General features: G+C 47.6%; 3 protein-coding genes and 1 non-coding gene across 4 annotated transcripts; 2 read left to right on the forward strand and 2 right to left on the reverse strand.

The window, feature by feature from the left end:
- Positions 1-1,136: 1,136 nt before the first annotated feature.
- Positions 1,137-1,208, reverse strand: TRNAM-CAU (transfer RNA methionine (anticodon CAU)). The gene has a single exon. It is a non-coding gene; the product is annotated as a tRNA-Met (tRNA).
- A 725-nt stretch (positions 1,209-1,933) lies between these two features.
- LOC109252622 (histone H4) lies at positions 1,934-2,351 on the forward strand. Its single transcript, XM_019425208.2, has one exon. The coding sequence runs from the start codon at positions 1,984-1,986 to the stop codon at positions 2,293-2,295; it is 312 nt and encodes a 103-aa protein (XP_019280753.1). The 5' UTR covers positions 1,934-1,983; the 3' UTR covers positions 2,296-2,351.
- An 8,137-nt stretch (positions 2,352-10,488) lies between these two features.
- LOC109252605 (histone H2B type 1-C/E/F/G/I) lies at positions 10,489-11,025 on the reverse strand. The gene has a single exon (XM_019425189.2). It carries the CDS (start codon positions 10,920-10,922, stop codon positions 10,542-10,544), a length of 381 nt encoding a protein of 126 aa, XP_019280734.1. The 5' UTR covers positions 10,923-11,025; the 3' UTR covers positions 10,489-10,541.
- A 280-nt stretch (positions 11,026-11,305) lies between these two features.
- LOC109252591 (histone H2A type 1-E) lies at positions 11,306-11,820 on the forward strand. Its single transcript, XM_019425176.2, has one exon. It carries the CDS (start codon positions 11,321-11,323, stop codon positions 11,711-11,713), a length of 393 nt encoding a protein of 130 aa, XP_019280721.1. The 5' UTR covers positions 11,306-11,320; the 3' UTR covers positions 11,714-11,820.
- Positions 11,821-12,526: the final 706 nt, after the last annotated feature.

Raw genomic sequence — 12,526 nt, forward strand, 5'->3', positions numbered from 1 at the left:
GAATGGCCCCGAACAAAGGTAGCAGTGAGCTTCTATGGATTTTAGCAAGTCAGAATAGGTCATTATTTAGTTAACCAATTGCAATTTACAGCATATCATGGTAGCCAATTCTATTGTGACACAGAGACCTTAGTTTTGGTGGGAACCTATCAATTTAAAGTTCTTTGTCCTAAGAGGGTTTAAAATGACCAACTGTAGTTAGACACCTAAGATACCGTGGGGCAGTGAGTTGGTGAATTTTTACATGTTGGTCTTCCCTGGCCAGATCTTGGTAGAAGGGGTGGGGGAGCGTTTTGCAGCCTAAGGTATCTATTTAGCAAGCAGGCAAAGTTACAGCGACATAGGGCGGTCAATTTCCGTATTAGGGAACTACAAAAGCTATTATCTCAATTATTCATGAAAGGTGAGTTTAAGCTGAACTTATATACAATAAGCTTTCTGATATCTTGTAAGTTGACCTATTACAACGTAAGTATATGAACAAGGATCTTTTCTGAGAGAAATATAAAACATACACTTTAAACATGAGCATAGAGAGCACCTCCGTTGGAGACTGGTAAAGGGAGGCAGGCGGTAGAAACACATTTACCAGCATCAACCACATAAGTGGTTTTCCCAGGTCAGAGTTCAATCGTGGCCACCAAAACTTTGCACTCTGTCTCAAACTGCTACTTATTTATTCCAAAGTTTCCGACTCTGGTAGTTGCAAAGATTTGGCGCTGGGAGGGCCCAGCAGATTGGTCTATGGCTTTAGCCACGTGGCCACAGCTCACTAACAAGTAGAGCTTTTCTGAATTACATACAGAAGGAAAGAAAACGCCTTCTCTCGGCTTCCATCCCTGTCCTCACCCTTACACTCAGCTTATTTTAGCGTTTTCCCAGGTTCATAGGGCAATGGGACTGTCACGATCCCTTTGGCAACCACTAGAAATATAGCTTGTGGTGGGGGAACATCTTAATTAATGATAACTGAGTATCCATGACCGACGGTCTTTTTCTCTCTGGAGAAGGTAAACAGTTTCACGTTTATTTTCAGGAAATAATTTTCACTCCAGAATGAAGCAAAACAGGCTCTATTTTCTTCCCCTACTGTGAAGCGAGGCTACAGAAACTAAAAAGTTGCAGGAAAAAGCAGATAGCAGAGGATGGTTTCGATCCATCGACCTCTGGGTTATGGGCCCAGCACGCTTCCGCTGCGCCACTCTGCTCTCCGGCGAAATGCCACTCCTAATAATGCTCTTCACTCTGTTCAGAGGCGATTACTGACACTGGAAAAACTCACGTTGGGGTCGCCGGTTCAACACCTCGGTTACCACAAACTGCCAATTCTCTTCGAAAACAATATCGCTACCAGAATCAGAGAGAACAAAGCCAGAGGCAGAGACGGAAGCGTTACCACCCCGTTGAAATTCCGGAGGCAGAGGGGAGAGGCGGCCAGATACTCAGCGAGGGTTACAAGCTTTACCAAACAGGGAAGGAAGGGGAAGACCGGGAAAGGCACGCGGGCGAGAATTCCGCCTCGGAGTCACTAACCAGGCCCGCGGTCGCCGTTGGGAGGACACCCTCTCGGGCTCGGTGTGGGGGTGACGCCCGGCCGCGGGAGGCCCGCACGGAGGCTCGGGCGGGAAGGGCCGGTCCGCGGGGTCGCCGCAGGCCGACGCAGGCGCCCGGCGACCGGCCAAGGCCCCTCACGCAGCAAAACGTAGAGCAAAACGCTCACTTTTTTAGTCTGACGCACCGAAAAAGTTCCGAGGTCCCACAGACCCCCGGCCCCTCCAGCCGCCTCCGCGGAGGGCACGCTCCGAGGGTCCGGGCCCCGCCTCCAGTGACGTCACTGGAGTGAGCCGCGGAGGGCGGGGCCGGGCAACGGCCCTTCCCGCGTGCGCGCTTCCAGTCCTCAATTAGGTCCGCATCCTGCACATATAAGGAGGTTGCCTCCGCGACTTTCATGCTTTCTCCGGAAGGTGACTAAGCGGTGCTGACATGTCTGGCCGAGGCAAAGGCGGGAAGGGTCTAGGCAAAGGGGGCGCTAAGCGCCACCGCAAGGTGTTGCGCGACAACATCCAGGGCATCACCAAGCCCGCCATCCGGCGGCTGGCCCGGCGCGGCGGCGTCAAGCGCATCTCCGGCCTCATCTACGAGGAGACCCGCGGGGTGCTCAAGGTGTTCCTGGAGAACGTGATCCGGGACGCCGTCACCTACACGGAGCACGCCAAGCGCAAGACGGTCACGGCCATGGACGTGGTGTACGCGCTCAAGCGCCAGGGCCGCACCCTCTACGGCTTCGGCGGCTAAGCGCCTCGGACCTCCTACCTCCACAAGCACAAAAAGGCCCTTTTCAGGGCCGCCCACGTCTTTCACGAAAGATCTGTAGCTTTTGGTTACTTTCTAGGTATTTTGTGCTGTATTGTGTGCCCACCTTCCAAATGCGTATAAGAATTGTTAGTTGTCCGCTCTGTCGTGCCCCTTTATCTTAATCCGAGGGCTTTTTATGTTGGGGCTTAGTTGTTAAGCCGTGCTGTGGCTCTGCCGCAGTCGGTTTGTCTTAAGCCTTGGGCTGCCCATTTTTGGGTGACAGACAAGGCCACATGGTATCGTCGGCATTTCCAAGGAGCTTCCTTCGTCCTCGAGCACTTTCGAGTTCGAAATCAGGTGGGTTTGGTTCTGGAATACTAGCAAGGGGATGCCCACCCGGGAGGGAGTGGGTGCGCCTTCCCTGCAGGGCTCCCGCGTCCAAGATGGCGGGGTCGGCGGCGGGAGGACGGCTGCGGAACAAAGACGCGTTCCCGCCGCCCGCCTGGCCCCGCCTCCGGCCCCGCCTCCGCCCCGCCCCTGGGCTGGGCTGCGCTCTGCCAGGCTCGCTCCGCGGTTCCGAAGGCCCCGGGGTCGTGCGCTGGGAGGCTGGGGGGTCAGATCTGGCAGGTGTTGCGTGGCCTAGCGCGCGACATTTTATAATGTATTATGAAAACCTCACGGAGATAAGGATGTTACTTAATGGTCAATATGTAAATGTCACCTAATTTTAAGGAGATGTGGTGGCATTTTAAAAACGTGTACATATAGGCATCAGGATATTTCCCCCCAAATTGCTAAGCGTGGGGAGGGAAGTGATGAGGGAGCGTGGAGCGAGCTGAGGGCAAAATACAGGCTACCCCTCCCCCGCCCTCGGGTGGGATATATGTGACGTTCCTAGGACACTCCTGGCTACCCTAGAACAAAGGAAGGGGGTGTAAGCGCTTGCCATAGTGATGTGGGAAGCTAAGGCAAGCGAAAAACTAAATTCCCTTATTGCCTACAGCCATTGGCAGGTCCTTGAAACCGGCAGTGACCTCCCTCTAGGAGCTCAGCTGGCCGGATGATGACACTTTGCTAGGGGCAAAAGAGCACCTTGGCTTAACATTATCCTGACCGCCCGCCACTCCCCACCCCTGAACCTGTAAGTCTACTTTAACCTATAAAAATTCCTTTGGAAACTTCCTTTATCTCAACTGCCCCAAGATATATTGCTGACAATCATACTCTAAGCATGTGGCCCCCTGATGTATATCTGAAGGGTCTCATGACTGAGGTTTTACTACACAGTGATAAATGGTGTTTCCCTAGCAACAGCTAGTCCCTTAAGGTCCTGGAAACCTTGCTGACAAAATTCCTTAAAGACTTTATCCCTGACCACCTTCCATCCTGAGGGTATATAAGAAGTTACCCGTCAGGACAGCTCTTCCTGCCCAGGGTCCTGTTCCCTGCTTTAATAAAATCACCTTTTTTTTTTTTTTTTTTTTTTTTGCACCAAAGGTGTCCTCAAGAATTCTTTTTTGGCTGTTGGCTCCGGACCACCCCTCCATCACCCGAAAATGTCATCAGAAGTATTCCACTTCCTCCAGGGTCTTCCAGCTGGACTAAACTTTACAGGAGGACATACTAACAGGAGGAAAAAAAAAAAAATCCAAAGGTTTTATTACCTGCGCCCAGAGGCCCGGTAAGGAATTTGAGGCCCAAACAAATGAATAATGCAGGGAAGTTTTTATACCTTCTAGACAGAGAAAATGCATTCGTGAGGAATGGACAGGATTAAAAACACACATTTGAGAGCTTTAATTAGTAAGGACTTTTAAGAGGAATTTGGCCTGACGTAGTACATGAGTGAAATTAACCAGGATTGTTTCTATAGCTTTCTTGGCTTTAAAGTTCCTATTTCTGGTGATAATGATGTGTTTTTACTTAGTCCAGTGAGGGGTTCCTTTTATATGGTAGTTTTATTTCCACATTTTGAGGGGACCGAGGAGAGTCTAAGTGTCCTTGCATGTGCTTTTTCCCACGTGGCTTCAATTCAACATAATACACCATCGTATATTTTGGACAACTTGCCCTTGGCCCTCTTGTTAGCTAGTGAATGTAGGGTATGAGAGAATTAGAACGCTCTCGGATAATCCCAATGATTTTAGCCACTGCATCGAAGATGGTAATGCCAGTCGCTAAAATAGATAAGAATATAGAAGGAACAAGTTTTCGGGAGAATCACAGGTTCAGCTTTGGACATGCAGAATTTGGGATACCTATTACATTTCTAAGAGGGAGGTAGGAACTTGTCTAGCTAGATATATGAATCTGCAGTTCAGGGAAGAGATCTGGGCTGGAAACATTATCGGGAGTTGTCAGGGTATAACTGCCCTGATGCCACGAGAGTGAAAAAGCCATGCGAGAAGATGAGATCTCTTAGGAAAAAGGGTTGGTAATGAAGAGAAGCAGTTCAAGAACCGAGTCCTAGGTCAGATAAGTAAGGAGTGTTTGCTCTGTATTCATGATATGTGGATAGATCACTGATGGTTTTACACGTGTTTCTGTAATTCTCCCTTTCTCCTGTGACTCTCAGAACAAGCAGAAGAAAATAGTCTCATTTTACAGATGTGGAAAGCTGCCCTCAGTCATAAGAGTCTGCAATGACAGTGGAGCTCTCACTCAAATAATCTGTTGAAGTTAGAACCACGGGAGATCACTTTGGGGATCCACCAATAGATAATATGCACCCTTCTCAAAATGGACAACTTCCCCATATATTTTCCATGCAATTCCAGTGAGTTCTCAGGCCTCCCGAAGCCTGTTTGTGGAGGCCAACGTTCAGAGCTCTGTGTCTGAAGCTGCTTTTCTCTTCCCTTACCTTCGCCAGCTCCTGATCTGAGAAAGTGGACCCTGAGAACACACGTTTCTGATCTGTTGAGCTGGTGTTCCCCTGTTGTTGTGGAGATGCCGTCTATACAATAATGTAGAAGAAGTTAAGTCATCAGCCCAGAGACTTCCCTTGAACTCCACACTCAGAGACCCAGCTACCCACTTGACTTCTCTATTTGGAAGTCCATGAATATCCATTTCCAAATCCGACACCACCACTGCAAGACCAGCCTCTCTCGTCAACATCTTGAATTTGGAAAACGCCGAGTCCCACCTTTCAGCTGGAGTTGTTTTCGACGCTCCAGTCCATAGTAGGTCCTGTCAGCTGTACCTGGAAAACACAGCAAGAAGGCTAGCATTTCCCTTTCCGGCTCTTTCCCATCGCTGCTGCTCTGGCCAAGCGGCCGTCACTCCATCGTTATTCCTGCAGCCTCATCTGCTTCCTCTCTCCTATATTTCATACAGCAGCCAGGGATTATAATAAAGAGTAAATCAGATCAAGTCGCCTCTCTGCTGAAAACCCTCCAACGGCTCTCATTTCACTTAAAGTGAAAGTCAAAGTCCTTACTCTCTGGCCCTTGTTACTTCAATCTGTCTACTCTCCCTCTCCTTCTTAGCCCAGTGACATTGGCCCTGGAACTTTCTCAAATAGGCCAAGTACACAGATCTTTTAAAGACTCTTCTTTCTACATGGGCCTCTCAGCTCCCAGATCCTTGGAGGCATCACTCCTCACCTTCTTCAGTTTTTAAGTCAAATATCCTTTTAGGGAGGCTGTCTGTGATGGCATGCCAAACCCTGACACCCCCCAGTCTGTTTTCTCTGCTCTTGAGAAGCTTGCAGTCTATTTGGGAAGTCAACACCCCCCCACCCCTGCCCATGAAATGTGAAGCAGAAATGGACACCATAAAGGGTGTCCAAAGAGCATAAGTCAAGTCCGTATTGGGAGTCCTAAGCGGATGCTTGCCCAGGAGGCTCACTGCCAGGCTCAGGAGGCCTGTCAGGCCCGTGACGGGAATCTGGGCTTTACTCTGGACAACAGGGAGCTATGCAAAGTTGTGTCTCCTTTTGTCTTTCCCTACAGTTTTTCTCACTGTGGAACAATTATCTTTTTCAAAATCAGTTGTTGCTCTTAGCATACTGGATTTCAATGGTGCATGTGTATCTCTTTCCCCATTAGAGTGAAACTGTACTGAAACTCTCAAGTGCCTGGATGAATAGATAGGAATGAAGTGAAGGTTAAACGGATTTACAGTTAATGAAATGAAAAAGGCTACACAAGCAACCTTGCTTGTGTATTTCTAGAAGGATCCATTGAAATACACATTTTGTGTGTATCAGCAGTGACTTTGGCAAAGTGCCCTGCTTTGTCCCTTGTGGGCTTCTACAGACTTTTGGGACCTAAGGGGTGATTTTCTTTCTTATAAACAAAACCCAGTATAGGCAACTTTTAATAGCTTAGGAGGCTTCTGTTGTTTTGTGGAACGTGAGGTGATTCCACCAATATAATTACACATTTCCCTTTATTAGCTTTATAATTTATAATTCTCAATATATACAAAGGAATATCTGAACTACGTGTACATATTATAAAGGATAATATGATGATGACCACATTAGAACCCAATTGCTGGGGCACCTGGGTGGCTCAGTTGTAAGCGTCCGACTTTGGCTCAGGTCATGATCTCATGGTTTGTGAGTTCGAGCCCCGCGTCGGGCTCTGTGCTGGCAGCTCGGAGCCTGGAGCCTGCTTCGGAGTCTGTGTCTCCCTCTCTCTCTGCCCCTCCCCTGTTCACGCTCCGCTCTGTCTCTCACTCTGTCTAAAAATAAATAAACATTAAAGAACCCAATTGCCAACCGGGTTATACAAATATTCCCAATCCATTGCTTTGGCCTAATTTTGTCCTCCTTCAACCCCACCAGAGATAGCCACAGTCTTGAATTCTGTCATTTTCTTGCCTTTATTTCTTATCCTTTTAAAATCACACATGCATTGAAATCTAAATAATACGTGGCTTTGGTGCTTAGTCTTTGCTATCAAAAAATGGTATCTGTGGAAGAATGCCCTATCGTTCCAGACATTTGCAACTCCATCCGGTGAGAGGATTTTATTTCCTGCCCTAATGGCATTAGGCTTGCTCATGTGATTTGCTATGGGCAGTGAATATGAGTGAAAATGACGTGTGTGAAAATGACGTGTCGTTTCAGCAAGCCATTGTGTGATCTGTCCCTATTCCTCCAGCATGGTTCTTAGGCTGAAGACAGGTGGAATTAGAGCAGTAACTCACCCACAGTCAATAAACATGAGCACAACAAGAACCTTTATTGTAGTAAGTCACTGGGATCTGGGGATTGTTTATCACAGCACAATTAGCCTAAATGGATTGACACAGTATTAGATCACATCTGGTTTCTGGGAATTGCTTTATTCTGAGTTGCCACGTTGTCACGTGTGGCTAAAGCTCGTTTGCTTTCATAGCAATGTTAGAGCGTGTGATCATGCCTGATTATGTCACAATTCATCTGTCTATTGGTTGACAGTGGCTTTGTTGACTGCCCTAAAAAAATTACAGGATGCTTTGCTGGAATATGAAAGATCAAGTAGAATTTTCATTGTGTGGATTACTTCATAATATTCTGCTAATGATATTAATATGTGTGTGGATTACTTATAATAATAGAATATAAGTCTTCAAACATGTGGAAGGGAGAAGTAGATATAATTTTAGGGGAAATAGTCAAGAAATCTGTTTTAACCCAGGCCCCTTCTCTGATTAGCTGAGCTGATTCAGAGACATTTTTTAAAATTCTGAAATGAAGGGACTTGAACAAATCAGTGGTTCCCAGATGCTCATCTAAGAATAGTGTTAGTCCCGGCCACTTTTCTCTGTATTCTGTGTCAAAATGAGAAACGTAAGGTCAGCATAGTAAGTTTTCCTTAATATGAAAAGTTAATTAAATTTATTTGGTAGAAAGGACCACATTTATTTGGTATAAAGATTTCTTATTTTGCGGTTATCTGTATTTCCTTCGAGGATCGTTCTTTTTTGAAAGGAGATTGATTGTCTTTGAAGTTGTTGGCAACAGCACAGCCGTCTGTAGGGCGGCCCTGGCTTTCCCTCGTCTGGGAAGGACCATAGGCAGCAATGTCGTGATTCTCTTCTAACTTTATTATTTTTTTTTTATTATTTTTTATTTTTTTTAATTTTTTTTTTTTTTAACGTTTATTTATTTTTGAGACAGAGCATGAACGGGGGAGGGGCAGAGAGAGAGGGAGACACAGAACTGGAAGCAGGCTCCAGGCTCTGAGCCATCAGCCCAGAGCCCGATGCGGGGCTCGAACTCACGGTCCGTGAGATCGTGACCTGAGCTGAAGTCGGACGCTCAACCGACTGAGCCACCCAGGCGCCCCTCTTCTAACTTTAAGAGTGCCAGCTGGTTTTCTGAAGATGCTTCTTCGTTCTGGCCGGACACCACAGCGAGGTTAGGCAAAGAGAACAGGAGGCATGGGAACAAAAAAGGGAAAAAAAGTTACTAACGGCTCTTGTGTGTTTCCAGCGTCCCTTCCTCATACTCCAACGCACACCTTACTGTTAAATGAGGTGCCGCTGGCTCAGGCGAGGCAAGAGGAAGTCCCTGGAAAATTAGGCATGTGTTGCTTGAAGTGGCAGGCAGAGGCGGGGAAGTCTCACAGCCACAGGCACTAGGTTGTCCTTAAAAGAGTTCAGGGTGGAGAGATGATTCTAAGGAGGGGTTCAGTCTATTAGAAGGGGTTTAGATTGACAAAGAACCCTACCTGGTGTCCCATGCCTTTATACTTTTGTGGCCTTCTGCCTTGTTCAAGGCCTCAGGACTCAGATCCTAACACGGGCACCTCTCCTACCCCTTCAACCAGAGGCTTTAGCCATAGCTGCTATCTTGGATGACTTTCCCCTCTGTAGGGACTGTCCTAGCGCTCTTACTGTGATCTTTTATTGATCATCAGCAATGCCACGCAGTAGGTACTAATTACTATTCCCATTTTAGAGGCAAGGAAATGCTCACAGAAGGTGTAAGAAGTTTGCTCAAATGTAGCCTTGAAACAGGCTGCCAGGACTGTATCTTTGGACACCCTTTATGGTGTCCATTTCTGCTGGTGTATTTCTTTTCATGAATGTTATTTTCTAAATGTACTTAAAATTAGCTTTGGGGAGCTAGAATTGAATGCCTTAATTGCATGTGGGGCCGAGAGAACCTTCACAAGCCCCATTACAAAACGGAGCCGTTTATTTAATGCTCACGGAAATTTACCATGTAGGCATTTGTAGATAAAGACATGTAGCTAGTAAGTGGAAAATGAGATTTTTGAGCTCAGTTTTACACCACCAATGCTCATGCTTTTCCCCTCTGCACCACAGCGCCAGGTGATTCTTACCTTCCATATCCGTGATATATATTCCATGTAGTATTTATTGATGTAAAGGGCTGCTTAATCTCAATTCTCAGGACATTCGCTTGTACAATGGAAGATTCCGTTTCACGGGTGATTGTAGGCTGAAATCAGGCGAAGGACAAGCACAGAAATGTAAATTCCTTTGAACTCCTCTTCCTTGAACTAAAATCCTGGGGAATGAAGAAGTAACTGGGGACAAGGCTATTCAGGACACAGGGAGGCTTCGGAAGAACTCTGGGACTCCCCCCACCTCCTATTACCCAGTTTTAGGTAGCGTCTTTCACCCTCGTATGTTAAGCCAGGTAGAAAACCCCAGTGGATAGAGTTCCTGATCTTTCCCAAGAGGCAATGTTTAGCTACGTTAAAATGTTCGCTGAATTAGTGGAATCGGGAGGATGTGGAGGAGGACTAGCAGATCCGCTAAGAGTCTAGAAAGTCAAGCTGCAGAGGGCACATCGCCCATTAGGTGCCGCTGTAGCCACTCACAAGCCAGCAACAAATTACAAGAAAGTGGTTTCATTTTCCTCAAGAATGGTTAACACTTGTTTTCATTTAGGGCCACTCGAAACTAGGACTCCAGGTTTTCCTGAAGGGAATTCCCCCAAAGGTAACGGGGAGGACAAAATGAAACCAAAAGCGGAAAAAAAAAAAAAAAACCTCTCTCGAGGTGGGGGCAACCCTAGGTCCACTATCTCCAGCAGTTGTCGGGAGAAGCAAGCCAAATGCACCATAATCAAGTTACTTACACATTTGCTTCTTGATGGTCCGCACACGCCAGAAGTTAAACTTGGTTCCCAAATTGAGCTTACAAAATTCTCAGCAAATTAAACGTGACGAAAACAAGTTGCAGTTTCCAGAACTTGGGAAGATTACAGCTCTTTAAATGAGAATATGGGCGGCTCTTAAAAGAGCCTGAAATCGTTGGTGCTGTGACGGTGAACAAATTTACTTGGAGCTGGTGTACTTGGTGACGGCCTTGGTGCCCTCGGACACGGCGTGCTTGGCCAGCTCCCCGGGCAGCAGCAGGCGCACGGCCGTCTGGATCTCCCGGGACGTGATGGTCGAGCGCTTGTTGTAATGCGCCAGGCGCGACGCCTCGCCCGCGATGCGCTCGAAGATGTCGTTCACGAACGAGTTCATGATGCCCATGGCCTTGGACGAGATGCCGGTGTCGGGGTGCACCTGCTTCAGCACCTTGTACACGTACACCGAGTAGCTCTCCTTGCGGCTGCGCTTGCGCTTCTTGCCGTCCTTCTTCTGCGCCTTGGTCACCGCCTTCTTCGAACCCTTCTTCGGGGCGGGAGCGGACTTCGCGGGCTCAGGCATTGCGTCGCAACAACACCTCCTGGCGAACGCGAGGAAACTACGCCTACGAGCAAGCGACCTCTTTTTTATTTGGTGTGTATGCAAATTAGGGATCGCAGAATTACGATTTCTGATTGGACTCCTCAGTATCTTAGCTTCTGATAGGCTGTTCTTTATCCTAAACTCTCATTGGCTCTTCCCCATAGTTCAATCATGAATAATTTGACCTTTCTACCATAAACGTTCTATGTAAATTAGAAACATTGTTGTTTTGGACGTGCTTTTTGATTGGCTAGAATTTGTGTTCGGGCAACGGCATAGGCTGCTTTGTCAAACCTCTGCAGACTATAATAGTCTAGCTTCTTGCGAGGTAGGCTCAGTCTTTTTCTTTTTTCTGGCTTTGTAGTCACAGCACCGTCATGTCTGGACGCGGAAAACAGGGTGGCAAGGCTCGCGCCAAGGCCAAGACGCGCTCGTCGCGGGCCGGGCTGCAGTTCCCGGTGGGGCGCGTGCACCGCCTGCTCCGCAAGGGCAACTACGCCGAGCGGGTCGGGGCCGGCGCGCCGGTGTACCTGGCGGCCGTGCTGGAGTACCTGACGGCCGAGATCCTGGAGCTGGCGGGCAACGCGGCCCGCGACAACAAGAAGACGCGCATCATCCCGCGCCACCTGCAGCTGGCCATCCGCAACGACGAGGAGCTCAACAAGCTGCTGGGCCGCGTCACCATCGCGCAGGGCGGCGTCCTGCCCAACATCCAGGCCGTGCTGCTGCCCAAGAAGACCGAGAGCCACCACAAGGCCAAGGGCAAGTGAATATCTAAATCCCAGTGTGCACTAAAGCTAAACTTTTATACCCCAAAGGCTCTTTTCAGAGCCGTCCACATTTTCACATGAAAGAGTTTGTAACTCAAATCGAGGCAACATAATTGCGTAAAATTTAAACGGTTGCAGCTTTTGGTTACAGTTCATTCATTGCAATTTATTTTGTTGACGTTACTTTGGGATCCTGGGAAATGGGACTTCTGAATAAGCTTAACAGTTCTAAGTACAGCATTGGGTTAGTGGTCATCTGGATAGGTTGGACTCCCATGTTTCCCAAGTTGTGCGCAAGTAAAACGCTTAAATAACCACAAGTAAGGAGGATAGTCTAATAAATGAACCCTGTGAAAAATGGCGGGTGGGCACGTTAACCTAGAGCCCCTTAAGACACTTAAAAGCAGCAAAACTACAGAATCGGAAATCGGAGCAAGCTGTTTCAATTCTGAATTGAAAGAAGCAGTATTTGGCCACCTTAAGGAAGTCCAATAAACATTTCTTGGGCACTGGTGATCTCCCGTCGTCTCCGGGATGAGGCGTTTTACCTGTGCTTTCCCAGAGTGGACACAAGTGGCAGTCTAGGCCACTCAAGGGTCAGTTCAGTAAAAATAACCATCTGAAACAAAACATACATAAATCTGTGATGAAAGCGTGGTCCTGGGAACGTTAGGCCCCATTACGTAGGTCTCCTCAATCAGAATTTGCAGTTTTCCCCGACCTCCAAGTGATTTCTTAATTGGTTTTGAGATGAATTGAGCTAGAATATTAGTGTTAAATCCTAGGATCGCTATGACAAAGATTACAGGGGAT

Source organism: Panthera pardus, unplaced genomic scaffold (assembly GCF_024362965.1).
Source record: "Panthera pardus isolate Hobbes unplaced genomic scaffold, ASM2436296v1 HiC_scaffold_17, whole genome shotgun sequence".
NCBI classification, from domain to species: Eukaryota; Metazoa; Chordata; class Mammalia; order Carnivora; family Felidae; genus Panthera; species Panthera pardus.

What these genes read in the sequence shown, in the direction of transcription:
- LOC109252591 (XM_019425176.2), top strand. Translation starts at nt 11,321, where the DNA reads ATGTCTGGACGCGGAAAACAGGGTGGCAAGGCTCGCGCCAAGGCCAAG.
- LOC109252605 (XM_019425189.2), bottom strand. Translation starts at nt 10,922, where the DNA reads ATGCCTGAGCCCGCGAAGTCCGCTCCCGCCCCGAAGAAGGGTTCGAAG.
- LOC109252622 (XM_019425208.2), top strand. Translation starts at nt 1,984, where the DNA reads ATGTCTGGCCGAGGCAAAGGCGGGAAGGGTCTAGGCAAAGGGGGCGCT.